Source organism: Mizuhopecten yessoensis, unplaced genomic scaffold (genome assembly GCF_002113885.1).
Source record: "Mizuhopecten yessoensis strain PY_sf001 unplaced genomic scaffold, ASM211388v2 scaffold5409, whole genome shotgun sequence".
Taxonomy (NCBI): Eukaryota; Metazoa; Mollusca; class Bivalvia; order Pectinida; family Pectinidae; genus Mizuhopecten; species Mizuhopecten yessoensis.
In genome coordinates this window covers 212967-228108 of record NW_018406035.1, presented here as the reverse complement: position 1 = coordinate 228108, position 15142 = coordinate 212967, and the positions used below count along the sequence as shown (strand labels likewise).

Here is a 15142-nt window from a genome sequence, read left to right as displayed (position 1 = left end):
CCACCCATCAGCCCCTGGGGCATAGTCAGGGCTCATAGGTGCATACTATCAAACTGCTACCTAATACTGATAATGCTGACCCAAATTAAATTACTTCCAATGGAAATTAAACAAATATTGGTCCAAAATGTGATATCCCTACATAAACTATAGTAAAGTTTACCCCCTCCCCAGGGGGAAACGTGAGACCCCAGGGTCATGAAATTCACAATTTTGGTAAAGCACCTTAAGACCCTTCCATCTATGAAGAGAACTATTTTTGTTGACCTTTGTCCATGGAAGGTCCCTGCAAAATTTCATTGAAATTGGTTCAGGGGTTTTGGAGAAGAAGATTTTTGAAATTTTAGTCAATTTGACCCCTTTTGGCCCTGCCTCTCGGGTCCCTGGGGGCTTAGGACTAAACCGGCAACTATCTTTGTTGACCTTTGTCCATGGAAGGTCCCAGCGAAATTTCATTGAAATTGGTTCAGGGGTTTTGGAGAAGAAGATTTTTGAAATTTTAGTCAATTTGACCCTTTTTGGCCCCGCCCCTCAGGCCCCTGGGGGCTTAGGACTAAACCGGCAACAATTTTTGTTGACCTTTGTCCATGGAAGGTCCCTGCAAAATTTCATTGAAATTGGTTCAGGGGTTTTGGAGAAGAAGTCGAAAATGTAAATTGTTTACGGACGCACGACGGACGACGGACGACGACAGACAAAAGGCGATCGCAATAGGTCACTTGAGACTTTGTCTCAGGTGAACTAAAAATGTTGTAAACATAACTAATGTTATTGTTCAAGCTGCTGCATTTATTTCACGATAATGTGATCCCCTGCTATACAACAGACGACAACAATATATATATATATTAATGCAAATAAAAGGTGTTCATTTATCAAGAGATCAGATTAGGTCAATGACTGGTAGTATTCCATTGTATATGGTACTGTATATTAGAATTTTTTCACCACATATTAATTTCCACCGCTTTTGCCCTCCAATGTGGGCAAAACATTAAATTTATTGGCGATGGGCGAAACTTTGACAGGCCGATGGTTTCTCAGTATACATGTGATAGAATGTAAATAAATTGTAAATAAGTAAAGTGCTTTGTGATCTCTTACACACCTTCATTCTTTGAAATGCAAACTTCATTCCTTTAATCATGTCTTCATCATTCTGAAACATAATGAATATTTCTTCGTAATGGCTGTTACAGTTTATATCAGAGAAGACGAAACAAGTACAAAGTGTAAGTACAGCCTTCCTATACATGTGCAGTTTTCTATATGAAGTCACTTTGTGATGAAGATCATAAACCTGTTACACCGAATACCACCTAATGTTGATAAAGTGCATGTATATACGATGCTGAAAAACTTCATGTCAAAATACCATCACCCATTCAAACATTATTCCCAGCGTGTAGCATATACATGAAATGGTCATCCAACTTTGTACCTAGTATTTGTCTGTTTGTGATAGTACGTGCACTACACACACCTTCTGTGGGTAATGCAGGTGCAAATTAAGTTTCATCAAAATATTTTCAATAATTTAAAAGTTACAGCCTTGACAAGATTTACCTGAAAAGTATGTTCTTATTTGACCTTTGACCTAGAGGTGAAGGATGCAATGACCTGACTTCCTAACCTAACGATGCGCACTTTCTGTACGTGATGTAGACACACATCTAGTTGAACCAAGACATCCTTTGGTTTGTAAGTGATGGACCAGGCAAGATTTTTATCAGAAAAAGAAAACCCAGGAGAAGAACCAGCACTAATACAATATGTCTCCTTTCATTCAAAGGGGAAACATGATAAAACAGTTTTACCTCTGACCTCTCATTATGAGACTGATGAGAGTGACTTATGGTTTTATATCTGCATACAAAATTTAGTTACATTATAAAGAATATGTGGCTTGAAAAATTTGAACAGTATCCTCTCATAACATCTGGACACTAAACATATTAAGAAATCATTTAATGGCATTAATGCGGACACTTAAGGAGGATAGTATTGGATCAGGAGCTGTCCTGCTTTTAAATCCACTTACAACAGAGAAGACATCTTTTTCAGCATGGTTAAGCAATATTGGCCAGGTCACATGACCAAGCTGTTGTGTTCGAATGGCATCAGCGATGGTGTCAACAAACTGGGGCGGGTTTGGCCACAGCCTCTCACCTAATCAAAGTAAAACCCAGTCAACATTTGGTGAACAACTTACGAGGGAAAAGACATCTTTTTCTGCGAGTTCTAAGAGTATTGGCCATGTTAAGTGGCCTAAGTGTTGCATCCTGATCCCATCGGCGATTGTGTTAAGAAATCGTGGAGGGTTAGGCCAAAGTCGTTCACCTACATACAAACATACACTGACAGGTGTTAGTAAAACCCCTCGCCATCACACATCACTGAATCAGGCAGGGAAAGTCATGCATTATATAACTGTATAAATGTTTAAGTCTCAAAAATAAATTATCAGCAACTAGTACACAATATATGTAGATGATAGCTATTATATTCCATATCCCTGTAAAATTATATCAGTAAGCGCTATACAATGCATGTACAATTTTTAAGATCTACATTGAGTTACGATCTTGCATATGTTGTATTAATGAAGTAGTATATAATGTTAGTAACAGTACATCGATACATGTACATCTACACGGTGATTATAATTTCATACGCACTCTACAATTTATGTTGTATGATTGTACAGGGATGGACAATCTTACATTCATGTCATATTCAAATATACGTACAGTCATTTACAATCTCATACGTTAACAAAGATTCACAGTAACTGATACATTTCTAAAAATGAATTTTATAATATATAATAAAAACTTGTTTTGCTATAAACAATTTTTCAAGAAATTCAGAAAGTAACATACTCGGTTAAAATTGCTAAATACAGAAACATGGTGAACTGTTTCAGGCAAAATCTATTTGCAAGAAAAAGAAGAAATAAAGAACAAAAACATCATGTCACTTAAATCTTTAAGCTAAAAACAAAAGACAAGTAAATAAATATTTCCTGAACTTAGTTTTGTAATTGGGCAAACCTTTTTTTTTTTTTAAGTGATTTTTTTCTGAAAAGTCAAAACCAAAATTATACACAATGGTTTGTAATGAAAAAAATACACTGTACTATTGTTTACCTGCTCTTAGTGACTTTTCACACATCTTGCCCTCAGCCTCCACAAGATATACTGAAATCCGAAAGGAAACACAATTTAAATTAAATTAATACATAAATGGAATTAATACATAAATGTCTTTTATTAATGCTTTCATCAGAGGACACATCGATTTACTTTCAACTCATTCATCCCAGAAATTTGGTAATGAACTATTTGGACCTTTGAATTGGAAGAGTTCAAATGTGTCTCATGTATAAATGTTTAACAGCACAAATATTTATTGATTTATATATCAAGTACCATAACTGAAAACTGTATTGGTATGAAGTGAGATATTCACAAGAGGTGTTTTATCATTGTTGCAATGATCCCACTATCACCTTTAATATTTTCCAACACTTTAAATGATGTCTGTGGCTATACAAGGTAGATATCACTCACCTTTGATGCCTGGTTTTTGTAATGGCTATACAAGTTAGACATCACTCACCTTTGATGCCAGAATTTTAATGACTATACATAGACATGATCATCACTCATCTTTGATGCCTTATTTCCTAATGGCTATACAAGGTAGACATCACTCACTTTTGATTCCTGTTTTTTTAATGGCTATACAAGGTGACATCACTCACCTTTAATATGATGCTTTTTTAATGGCTATGCAAGGTAGACATCACTCACCTTTGATGCCTGTTTTTTAATGGCTATACAAGGTAGACATCACTCACTTTTGATGCCTGAATTTAATGGCTATACAATCAATCAATCAATCATTTTATTTAAGTGTCACATGTTAATACAAACATTAAAACAGGTATCTGATAAATTTATACATAAAACTATATTAACATCCAGCCATCAATGACTTATGAAACAGTATCAATCTTTAAAATTACTTCAATAGTCCATACCTAAGAAATTATAAAATATTAAAAAAAAGGAAAAGAAAAATTAAGAACATTTCCTAAGTTATAGGATATATATACTTAGTAAAAGATGCTGTAAATAATTATGATTAGAAAAATCCTTATATACAATTAAAAAACATCCTCCTCCTGCGTTGCATAAAATATACAGTTTTTCCTAATAAAGATTGGATAATTTTTCATTACTATCACAATCTTTGAAAGTATCACAAGAGTTCTCCATCTGATGAAATAGACTGTCTTTGGTCACTACACAAAGGACAGTCGCATAAAAAATGAAGTTCAGTCACCACTGAGTTAGTGCAGAAAAAACAAAACCGCTCTTGTAAAGGAGTCGGGGTCTACCATATCGACCAGTCTCTATCCTTAAAGGAGCACTATCACATCTGAGCTTGGTTAGAGCACAACGGTAAGGTCCAGGCATATCATGTTTAATAGTGTTCTGGTTTTAAATCTTTTTTGTATTTCCTGTATGTCCGCAATTTGTTTCCATTTACAAGGCTCTGATCGTCCCAAAGTTGACTGAACCAGTCACTTTCGTCCTTCTGTCTTACTTTAGTTTTAACGACATTTAAAGTGTGGTAAGTGGGTTTGACTCCGGATTCCAAAATGTTACGTAGATTATACTTTTCACTCAGCCGAAGTGCTCGCGCGTCCCACAAATTATGTCTCTGCTTCGACCAAACATGAATTTTGTATAATAAACGTCCGTGATCAATAGAATTAACACGGCAATATAGACGAAAAACTTCAGTCCTTTGTTTACTAAGAGTAGATAACCATCCCATATCTCCAATAACGCCAACATTCGATATATTTTTTGTCGCACCCATGAACACCTTCATAGCTCGATTCTGAACATTATTAATGACTTTACACTGAGATTGACCCCAGATGGCAGAACAATATAATAGAACAGGTTGCACAAGGCTTTCATACAACTTTGTAAACACAGCGTAGGTCATTCCACCAGCACAGTAAAACTTGGAAATAAACAGACCTAGGGCTCGACTCATATCAGCATAGTCATCGAACCAGAGACCTAAGTATTTGTAACGGTCCGGACGTTCAAGGGAAAGTCCGTTGCAATGGAATGTATATTGGGTAGCCGATATACTCCTAATTGTATGTCTGAAATGCACAATCTTGGTCTTTCCAGCGTTTACAGATAGTTGCCAGCGGGAGCACCAAGATGACATGATGTTAAGAAGGGCTTGGAGGTTATCCTTTGATGACGTCAACAACACAATGTCGTCAGCATAAAAAAGACAACCTAAACTGACACCGTCAATGTCAATACCGTGTTCTGAAGAATTAAGCTCGTCAATTAAGTCATTAATAATGATTGCAAAGAGTGTCGGGGAGGCTAAAGAACCTTGTTGTATACCACGTGACACAGACAGTCAATCAGTATGCAGATTGTTGACGCGTACACACCGTTGTACAGTGCCAAAACAGCATTATAAATTGCTCCTTTTATACCAGACTGTAAAAGCTTATACCACAAACAGTTTCTGACGACCGTATCAAAGGCTTTACGTAGGTCTATAAAACACGAAAAAGTCGACTGCTTAGCATTTATTCGGTTTTTCACGATACTATAAAGCGAGTACACATGATCCTGACAACTTCTGTCCTTGCGAAAACCGTTTTGAGCATCGTGTAGAATACCATGTTTGTCCAGCCAGGCGCTAAGACGACGGTTGAGGATATCACAATAGACCTTACAGGGAACGGACAACAACAAGGTTATACCCCGATAGGTTAACGGATCCATAGGGTCAGTGCTGTTAGGTTTTACGATCGGATTGGTCAAACCTTGTTTCCATTTATCCGGAACAACTCCATAGTTAAAGCAATGACTAATTAATGAAAACATAACATCCACACAAGCGTCGTTTTTGAGCACTTCCGCGGGAATATGGTCGATACTTGCAGCTTTTCTAATTTGTGTACGCCGTAGTGCTTCCATATCTTCCTGACGTTGAATCGGTGCGTTAAGGACGGAAATATCCAGATTATGCTTTAATGGAATCGTGTTATTTGCAACACGCTCCTTAACCATATCATAATGTTCCTCGTTATACATTGGAGTTTCCTGATCCGTCGCGTACAGGCTCTCGTATTCCGCTCGCCAACGCTCGAGGACATCTCGCGTGTCAGTAATAATATTACCATCAATATCCTTAACCGGTAGAGGTATAGCCGTACACTTGTCATTTACAATCCCAATTTTCCCCGAAATCTTTCCAAAAATCCCTCGAATTAGGTTGCTGAAGTTTATTGTGCAATTCTTTCATTTGTTGCGCTTGAAACTGTCGTTTAACTTTTTTATTTTTTTATGCAATTTATCGAACTCCTTACGCTCTGTACAGAATACAAATTTGAGTTGACATTTTTGTGATTTCTGATCAGCACATCTAAGCCAATTACGTTCTTTTACAATCCCAGAGTTCCATTTACATTGCAGTTCGTTGTTCCAATAGACATCACTGACCTCTGATACCTGTTTTTTTAATAACTATATAAGGTAGAAAACACTCACCTTTAATATGATGTCTGTTTTTTAATGGCTATACCAGGAAGATATTACTCACTTTTAATATGATGTCTGATTATTTAATGGCTATAAAAGGTAGACAACACTCACCTTTGATGCAGGAATTTTAATGGCTATACATAGACATCACTCACCTTTGATGCCATGTTTTAATGGCTACACCAGGTATATATCACTCACTTTTGATGACTGGTTTTTTAATGGCTATACAAGGTAGACATCACTCATCTTTTATTTGATGCCTGATTATTTAATGGCTATAAAAGGTAGACAACACTCACCTTTGATGCCTGAATTGTAATGGCTATACACAGACATCACTCACCTGTGATGCCATGTTTTTAATGGCTATACAAGGTATATACATGTATCACTCACTTTTGATGCCTGGTTTTTTAATGGCTATACAAGGTAGACATCACTCACTTTTGTTGCCTTGTTTTTTTAATGGCTATAAAAGGTAGATTGTAGTCACTCAAAATACGGAGATAATTTCCCAGGGTATATTTATCCTGTACACCGGTTGACCTAGTACGGGTCAACCGTGTATTGTCGTCATTTTGCCAAGTGGTTAAATGTATTTAGTTTATTTTGTACTGATAGTATGTTATATGTAGGGGTCCACTAGCTTGTTTGTTTTTGTACTTGGTGTACGTGATATATGCGTTAATGAATAAATAGTTCATTTATCATTTCACTATTTCATTGTATTTTGTTGTGACGTAGATTTATCAAACATCACTCACCTTAAATATGATGCCTTGTTTGTCAATGGCTATAGAAGGTAGACATCACTAACCTTTAATTTGATGCCTGTTATTTTAATGGCTGAACAGGGTAGACATCACTCACATTTATTTTGATGCCTGTTTTTTTTAATGGCTATACAAGGTAGACATCACTCACTTTTGATGCCTGGTTTGATGGCCTTTGCTGCAATGGCTATACCAGATGACATGCCACCACCACTAACAGGAACGAGAATGGCATCAAGGTCTGGTGCCTGTTTCAGCAGCTCCATAGCTATGGTTCCCTGTGAAATAATACTGCTTCAGTAATTTTATTGAAATGGCCACCAAATATCCAAATCATTGTTTTTAAAAATGTTCCAGAATGTTCTGACTTTGTACATTGAGGTTGTGATTTATACAATGTAAGTAAAATACTTTGTAGTAATGGTGTATGAGAACAATATGCAAAACATGTTTGTCAAGACTTACCCATAATACATGTAGATCTCAAATGTTGACAGTAAATTAAATATTACAATCATTATATCTGAACTAAAACTTCAATTAATAATTTCAAACTTTTGTTTAAAGGCATAATTACGGTTTTTCCAAGAGGCAAAATTGATCTGGAATATTTCACCTGATGGTTTTTGTACATCTAAATATTCAAAAAATAATTATTTTATACCTTACACAGGAACAGAAATTTTGGTAGAATGTATCATCTTTGTGTGACTGTAGCAATGATCCCATTGAAAACAATTTGAATACCTGTGCTAGGGAATGTTAGGAATGTATAAACTGATTTCTTCCGATTAGTTTTAAATTATTTTTAAAACAAATCTATAATTCTGGAGTGGAGTATCATACATAAATCTTTGTTTTTAATGAAGAGTTGTGCACCACCAAGTGTGTCCAATGTTACATTTACCATGCATGGTCCTGTTGCCATGATATCAACCAATCATTTCTATAGCCACATTGCCACGATATAAACCAATCATTTCTATAGCCACATTGCCATGATATCAACCAATCATTTCTATAGCCATATTGCCATGATATAAACCAATCATTTCTATAGCCACATTGCCACGATATAAACCAATCATTTCTATAGCCACATTGCCATGATATCAACCAATCATTTCTATAGCCATATTGTCATGATATCAACCAATCATTTCTATAGCCATATTGCCATAATATCAACCAATTATTTTTATAGCCATATTGCCATGATATCAACCAATCATTTCTATAGCGATATTGCCATGATATCAACCAATCATTTATATAGCCATATTGCCATGATATCAACCAATTATTTCTATTGCCATGATATCAACCAATCATTTATATAGCCATATTGTCATGATATCAACCAATAATTTCTATAGCCATATTGCCATGGTATCAACCAATCATTTCTATAGCCATAATGCCATGATATCAACCAATCATTTCTATGGCCACATTGCCATGATATCAACCAATCATGTCTATAGCCATATTGCCATGATATCAACCAATCATTATTATAGCCATATTGCCATGATATCAACCAATCATTATTATAGCCATATTGCCATGATATCAACCAATTATTTCTATTGCCATGATATCAACCAATCATTTCCATAGCCATATTGTCATGATATCAACCAATAATTTCTATAGCCATATTGTCATGATATCTACCAATCATTTCTATAGCAATGATATCAACCAATCATTTCTATAGTCATATTGCCATGATATCAACCAATCAGTTCTATAGCCATATTGCCATGTTATCAACCAATCATGTCTATAGCCATATTGCCATGATATCAATCAATCATTTCTATAGCCATATTGCCATAATATCAACCAATCATTTCTATAGCCATACTGTCATGATATCAACCAATCATTTCTATACCCATATTGCCATAATATCAACCAATTATTTTTATAGCCATATTGCCATGATATAAACCAATCATTTATATAGCCATATTGTCATGATATCAACCAATCGTTTCTATAGCCATATTGCCATGATATCAATCAATCATTTCTATAGCCATATTGCCATGGTATCAACCAATCATTTCTATAGCCATAATGCCATGATATCAACCAATCATTTCTAAAGCCATATTGTCATGATATCAACCAATAATTTCTATAGCCATATTGCCATCATATCAACCAATCATTTCTTAAGCCATATCGCCATGATATCAACCAATCATTTCTATAACCATATTGCCATGATATCAACCAATCATTCCTTAAGCCATATTGCCATGATATCAACCATTCATTTCTATAGCCATATTGTCATGATATCAACCAATCATTTCTATAGCCATATTGCCATGATATCAACCAATAATTTCTATAGCCATATTGCCATGATATCAACCAATCATTTCTTAAGCCATATTGCCATGATATCAACCAATCATTTCTATAGCCATATTGCCATGATATCAACCAATCATTTCTATAGCCATATTGCCATGATATCAACCAATCATTATTATAGTCATATTGCCATGTTATCAACCAATCATTTCTATAGCCACATTGCCATGATATCAACCAACCATTTCTATAGCTTATTGCCATGATATCAACCAATCATTTATATAGCCACATTGCCATGATATCAACCAATCAATTCTAGAGCCATATTGCCATGATATCAACCAATCAATTCTATAGCCATATTGCCATGATATCTACCAATCATTTCTATTGCCATGATATCAACCCATCATTTCTATTGCCACATTGCACTGATATCACCCAATCATTTCTATAGCCATATTGCCATGTTATCAACCAATCATTTATATAGCCACATTGCCATGATATCAACCTATCATTTCTATAGCCACATTGCCATAATATCAACCAATCATTTCTAAAGCCATATTGCCATGGTTTCAACCAATCATTTCTATAGCCATATTGCCGTGATATCAACCAATCATTTCTATAGTCATATTGCCATGATATCAACCAATCATTTCTATTGCCATGATATCAACCAATCATTTCTATTGCCACATTGCACTGATATCAACCAATCATTTCTATAGCCATATTGCCATGATATCAACCAATAATTTCTATAGCCATATTGCCATGATATCAACCAATCATTATTATAGCCATATTGCCATGATATCAACCAATCATTTCTATTGCCATGATATCAACCAATCATTTCTATAGCCATATTGCCATGATATAAACCAATCATTTCTATAGCCATGATATCAAACAATCATTTCTATAGCCGCATTGCCATGATATCAACCAATCATTTCTATAGCCACATTGCCATGATATCAACCAATCATTTCTAAAGCCATATTGCCATGGTATCAACCAATCATTTCTATAGCCATATTGCCATGATATCAACCAATCATTATTATAGCCATATTGCCATGATATCAACCAATCATTTCTATAGCCACATGGCCATGTTATCAACCAATCATTTCTAAAGCCATATTGCCATGATATCAACCAATCCTTTCTATAGCCACATTGCCATGATATCAACCAATCATTTCTGTAGCCATATTGCCATGATATAAACCAATCATTTCTATAGCCACATTGCCATGATATCAACCAACCATTTCTATAGCTTATTGCCATGATATCAACCAATCATTTCTATAGCCACATTGCCATGATATCAACCAATCAATTCTATAGCCATATTGCCATGATATCAACCAATCATTTCTGTAGCCATATTGCCATGATATAAACCAATCATTTCTATAGCCATATTGCCATGATATCAACCAATCATTTTTATAGCCATATTGCCATGACATACCCCAATCATTTCTATAGCCATATTGACATGATATCAACCAATCATTTCTGTAGCCAAATTGCCATGATATAAACCAATCATTGCTATAGCCATATTGCCATGATATCAACCAATCATTTCTATAGCCATATTGCCATTACGTCAGCCATCTGGACTGAAGATCCATTGTATGAAACAAGTGCAATATATGAGTTCAGACAGTTAAGATTTCAAAGTTAATTTTGGTATCACCTTTAAGCATCTGAGGATGTTGATCTCAATAAACATAAAAAATAAATATCCATGGATCAACAGGTACGGTTATCAACAGAAATATAATCCAATATGAATTGTCTTTGAAAGGTCGTAAGCCTCACCTGACCGGCAATGACATCATTATAGTCAAAAGGAGGTATAAATTCCAGTCCCTGCTCCTTTGCAATTTTGTCACATGTCTCCTGCCTAAAAACATAAAAGATCAAATTGTTGACGAATAAATCAGGCATTTCAGGCAAACTAACACCATATCAACAAAACAAAATCTGATATAGAGATGTCACTAAAAGATTCAGTTCCAATCATATATAGGACACATACAAATATATATATTGCTTTCAGGTGGTGACCTATTTCTTTAGAATTACTGGGAATGTGCTATGAGGGTATACTTGACTGCTTCATAGCTTGTGCTGCCAGCTTTGTAGAAACACTAACCTGGACTGTGGTGTGGGCTCACATAAAACTAACTCTGCTCCATAGCTTGATATGGCATCCTTCTTCACCTGTGGGGTGTCATGAGGAACAATGACTGCACACCTGAGGCCTACAGTTTTTGCAGCCCATGCCAATGCCTGGCCATGATTACCTGTACTGTGTGTTACCTGTAACAGGCAACATATTGTCAAACATTGTCAAACCTGTCTAGACTAGTAACAACTTCTCTATAGTGATGGCCATGTATACAGCTGTCTAAAGCTTAACCTTATCTAAAGCAATCATTTGTCTAAAGCTTACACATGTATATATAGCTTACACTAGCCTATAGAACATAGCTTAACTATCACCTGTCTATAGTTATCACCTGGATATAGGTATCACCTGTCTATAGCTATCACCTATATATAGCTATCATATGTCTATAGTTATAACCTGTCTATAAATACCACCTGTCTATAGTTATTACCTGTCTATAGGTATCACCTGTCTATAGCTATCATATGTCTATAGTTATAACCTGTCTATAAATACCACCTGTCTATAGTTATTACCTGTCTATAGGTATCACCTGTCTATAGCTATCATATGTCTATAGTTATAACCTGTCTATAAATACCACCTGTCTATAGTTATTACCTGTCTATAGGTATCACCTGTCTATAGCTATCACCTGTCTATAGGTATCATTTGTCTATAGTTATAACCTGTCTATAACTACCACCTGTCTATAGTTATCACATGGCTATAGCTATCACATGTCTATAGATATCACCTGTCTATAACTACCACTGCCTGGGCAGTTTAACTATAATCATACACAGACAGTTGCCCTGACAATGAGTATTGTTACCACCATCTTATGATTAATGTAACATAAAAGTTCTAAAAGCAAACATTTTACAGTTGAATATTGGTCAAACTGAGGTTCATTGTCACACTATTGAGCCATTATAGTCTCTTGAGCTAAATGACAATAATTAATTGCATAGTTTTCAGTTAAGCAACATAAAACTAGTCATCAAACACTTTTGTTTTCATTTTTACCATTAGTTTATTCAACATATACGTTTCCGTCTACCTGCCAAACCCTGGTTGCAATCTTAAATGAGTAACTTGTAGCTCAGCAAGGGGAATAAAGCCTAATCATGGTCAGTCAAATGATTTTAAATGTTCTTTCTACAACAACAGACCGTTGATTGCTTGCCTCTCCTCAGTGACATCACTGTTTTAATAATTTAATACATAATATGTATCATTTAACATTCGGATATCTCTCTCCTGCCTACAACACCGGGTTCAACTTACCACACCAGGAACATCAGGATTTCTCTCCTTGAGGGCAATCACCTGTAAACAGATAACATATAGCTAGTATTGTATCAGTACTGGCAGCACAGGTACTAGCCTTGTCTGTCAATACACCCATAATATACATTTTCATTGTGGGTGTATTGACAGATGAGGCTATACTGTGCTGGAAGTAAACAATAAGGATTGGTTAATTACCATTCAAAATTGAAAAGATACACATCTATGATATTACATGTATCAAAATATGTGCAACCATGTGAATATTTAATATTCCCATATTTCTCACAGTTAATATTATTATTTAAGCTATAACAAAAGTCAAATAGAAAACAATACAGTATCACACCCCTCATATTAATCATTATATAAAATACAGTGTATTCTTTGCTTTATTTTAAAATCAGGAACACAAAACGTTATTTTGTAATTTGAAACAATATTAGAATGTAGTATTTCATAAGATTCTACATAAGGCCAAACACAATTATATGTCTTATAAGGGTAACATCCAGAAAAATAGAACAGGTAGCTAGGTTTAGGTTTTAAGTATTTATCTTAATTTCAAAAAAGCTTTTATATTAACATGTATATTGTCTCTGACGCACAAATCCCGACTTACGAGTGCTTGTCAAAATATGGGCATTTAAAATCTATTTGGTTAGCAGTAAAAATGTGGGTTAGTAGACTAGGGTAACCCTAAAAAGACATATATTTGTAATTGTCCTTATTCTCTGATAGTAAACACAACACAAAAGTAAAGGAGTCTAAAAAGTGTGCATTGATCCAAACACAAAAACTAGCAGTGAAACTACAAAATTAAGGTGCTCAATCTGAAGTGATACACATGCAGCATGTGTGGGTTTGCATGCTTGATTAGGAAGGAGAGGAACTTATGTTAAATCACCTATCAATTAATAGTACATGTATATTTCTTAACATACACAAATGTATGTTTTTGTACTAAATCTCAATTTACCAAATATCTCTCAAACAATTATTCAGCAAGAAGGTATATGTTTATCTATTCCCTAATTTGTTAATGAAAATTTTGTCAAGTCAGTTCTTTTCAAGCAAATCAAGAAAATAAATCTTCTGATAGACTTATGGTAAAAATGCAACCCAATGATTATATACTCGTATCTAATCATTGGGGGTCACAGTGTCATTTTTAGCGCAAGTCAATCTAAATCCTGTATTTAATCATTGGGGGTGTCATTTTTACCGAAAGTCAATCTAAACCCCTAAAACATGTAAAATGATTGACTTTCGGTAAACTCGTATCTTACCATTAGGGGGTCACGGTGTCATTATTAGCGTATGTTATTATTCAATAATTATATACTCGTTTTAAAGCGTCCAAATATAACCGTAACAAATTATTGTTTACACTTTACCAATTCTATACCTCAATTTTTATCTTTTATGAACTGGTGAATTATTTTATCTTACACACTGTTCTTTCCATTTTCATCGCTCTCTCAAATAAAGTTAATTCTCAAAATAATCAAATAAAATTGGTTAAAAAATAAAAATGTGCGCCTGATTCAATCATTGCAGACAGGTTCTTGCTAAGGTAAAGGGAAAGCAACATTTACAGTGCTGACTGGCCGTGCGCTAATGTACGTATCCCGAAGGTTACTGACAGCATTCAACGCTCCCCTCGCTTTGAACGATCCTGTCTTCTGGAGATTTTCCGCTTTGAAAAATGCATTTCTGCCAATTCGTTTATCAAATGTAGAATTCGTAAAGACGGGTGTCATGTGTATGTATGGTAGTATTCGTTCGTGAGCTCTGTAAATGTCAGCAAGTGTCACTCGTGCGGGTGCGGCCATCGTGGATGTTTATCTAAGAGAGTGACCTCCCTTGAATAGGCATTCATTCGGAAACTACTTGATTTCTATATAGCCAACAACAATAAAATCAGAGATTTC

General features: G+C 35.1%; 1 protein-coding gene across 3 annotated transcripts in view; it reads right to left on the bottom strand.

Annotated features, from left to right (window-relative positions):
- Nucleotides 1-15062, bottom strand: part of LOC110450642 (probable serine racemase) — a 17514-nt gene extending 2452 nt beyond the window's left edge. Inside the window, exons 1-8 of one of the 3 annotated variants that reach the window (XM_021498262.1) lie at nucleotides 14807-15062; nucleotides 13206-13247; nucleotides 11898-12064; nucleotides 11561-11645; nucleotides 7527-7653; nucleotides 3150-3200; nucleotides 2213-2340; nucleotides 1109-1159 (exon numbers count right to left, since the gene is read on the bottom strand). In XM_021498262.1, the coding sequence (XP_021353937.1) occupies nucleotides 1109-1159; nucleotides 2213-2340; nucleotides 3150-3200; nucleotides 7527-7653; nucleotides 11561-11645; nucleotides 11898-12064; nucleotides 13206-13247; nucleotides 14807-15043 (888 nt within the window). In that variant the 5' untranslated portion in view covers nucleotides 15044-15062. Of the gene's footprint in view, nucleotides 1-1108; nucleotides 1160-2041; nucleotides 2170-2212; nucleotides 2341-3149; nucleotides 3201-7526; nucleotides 7654-11560; nucleotides 11646-11897; nucleotides 12065-13205; nucleotides 13248-14806 lie in introns of all 3 variants that reach the window. The other 2 variants (XM_021498263.1, XM_021498264.1) reach the window with 2 other exon arrangements.
- Nucleotides 15063-15142: the final 80 nt, after the last annotated feature.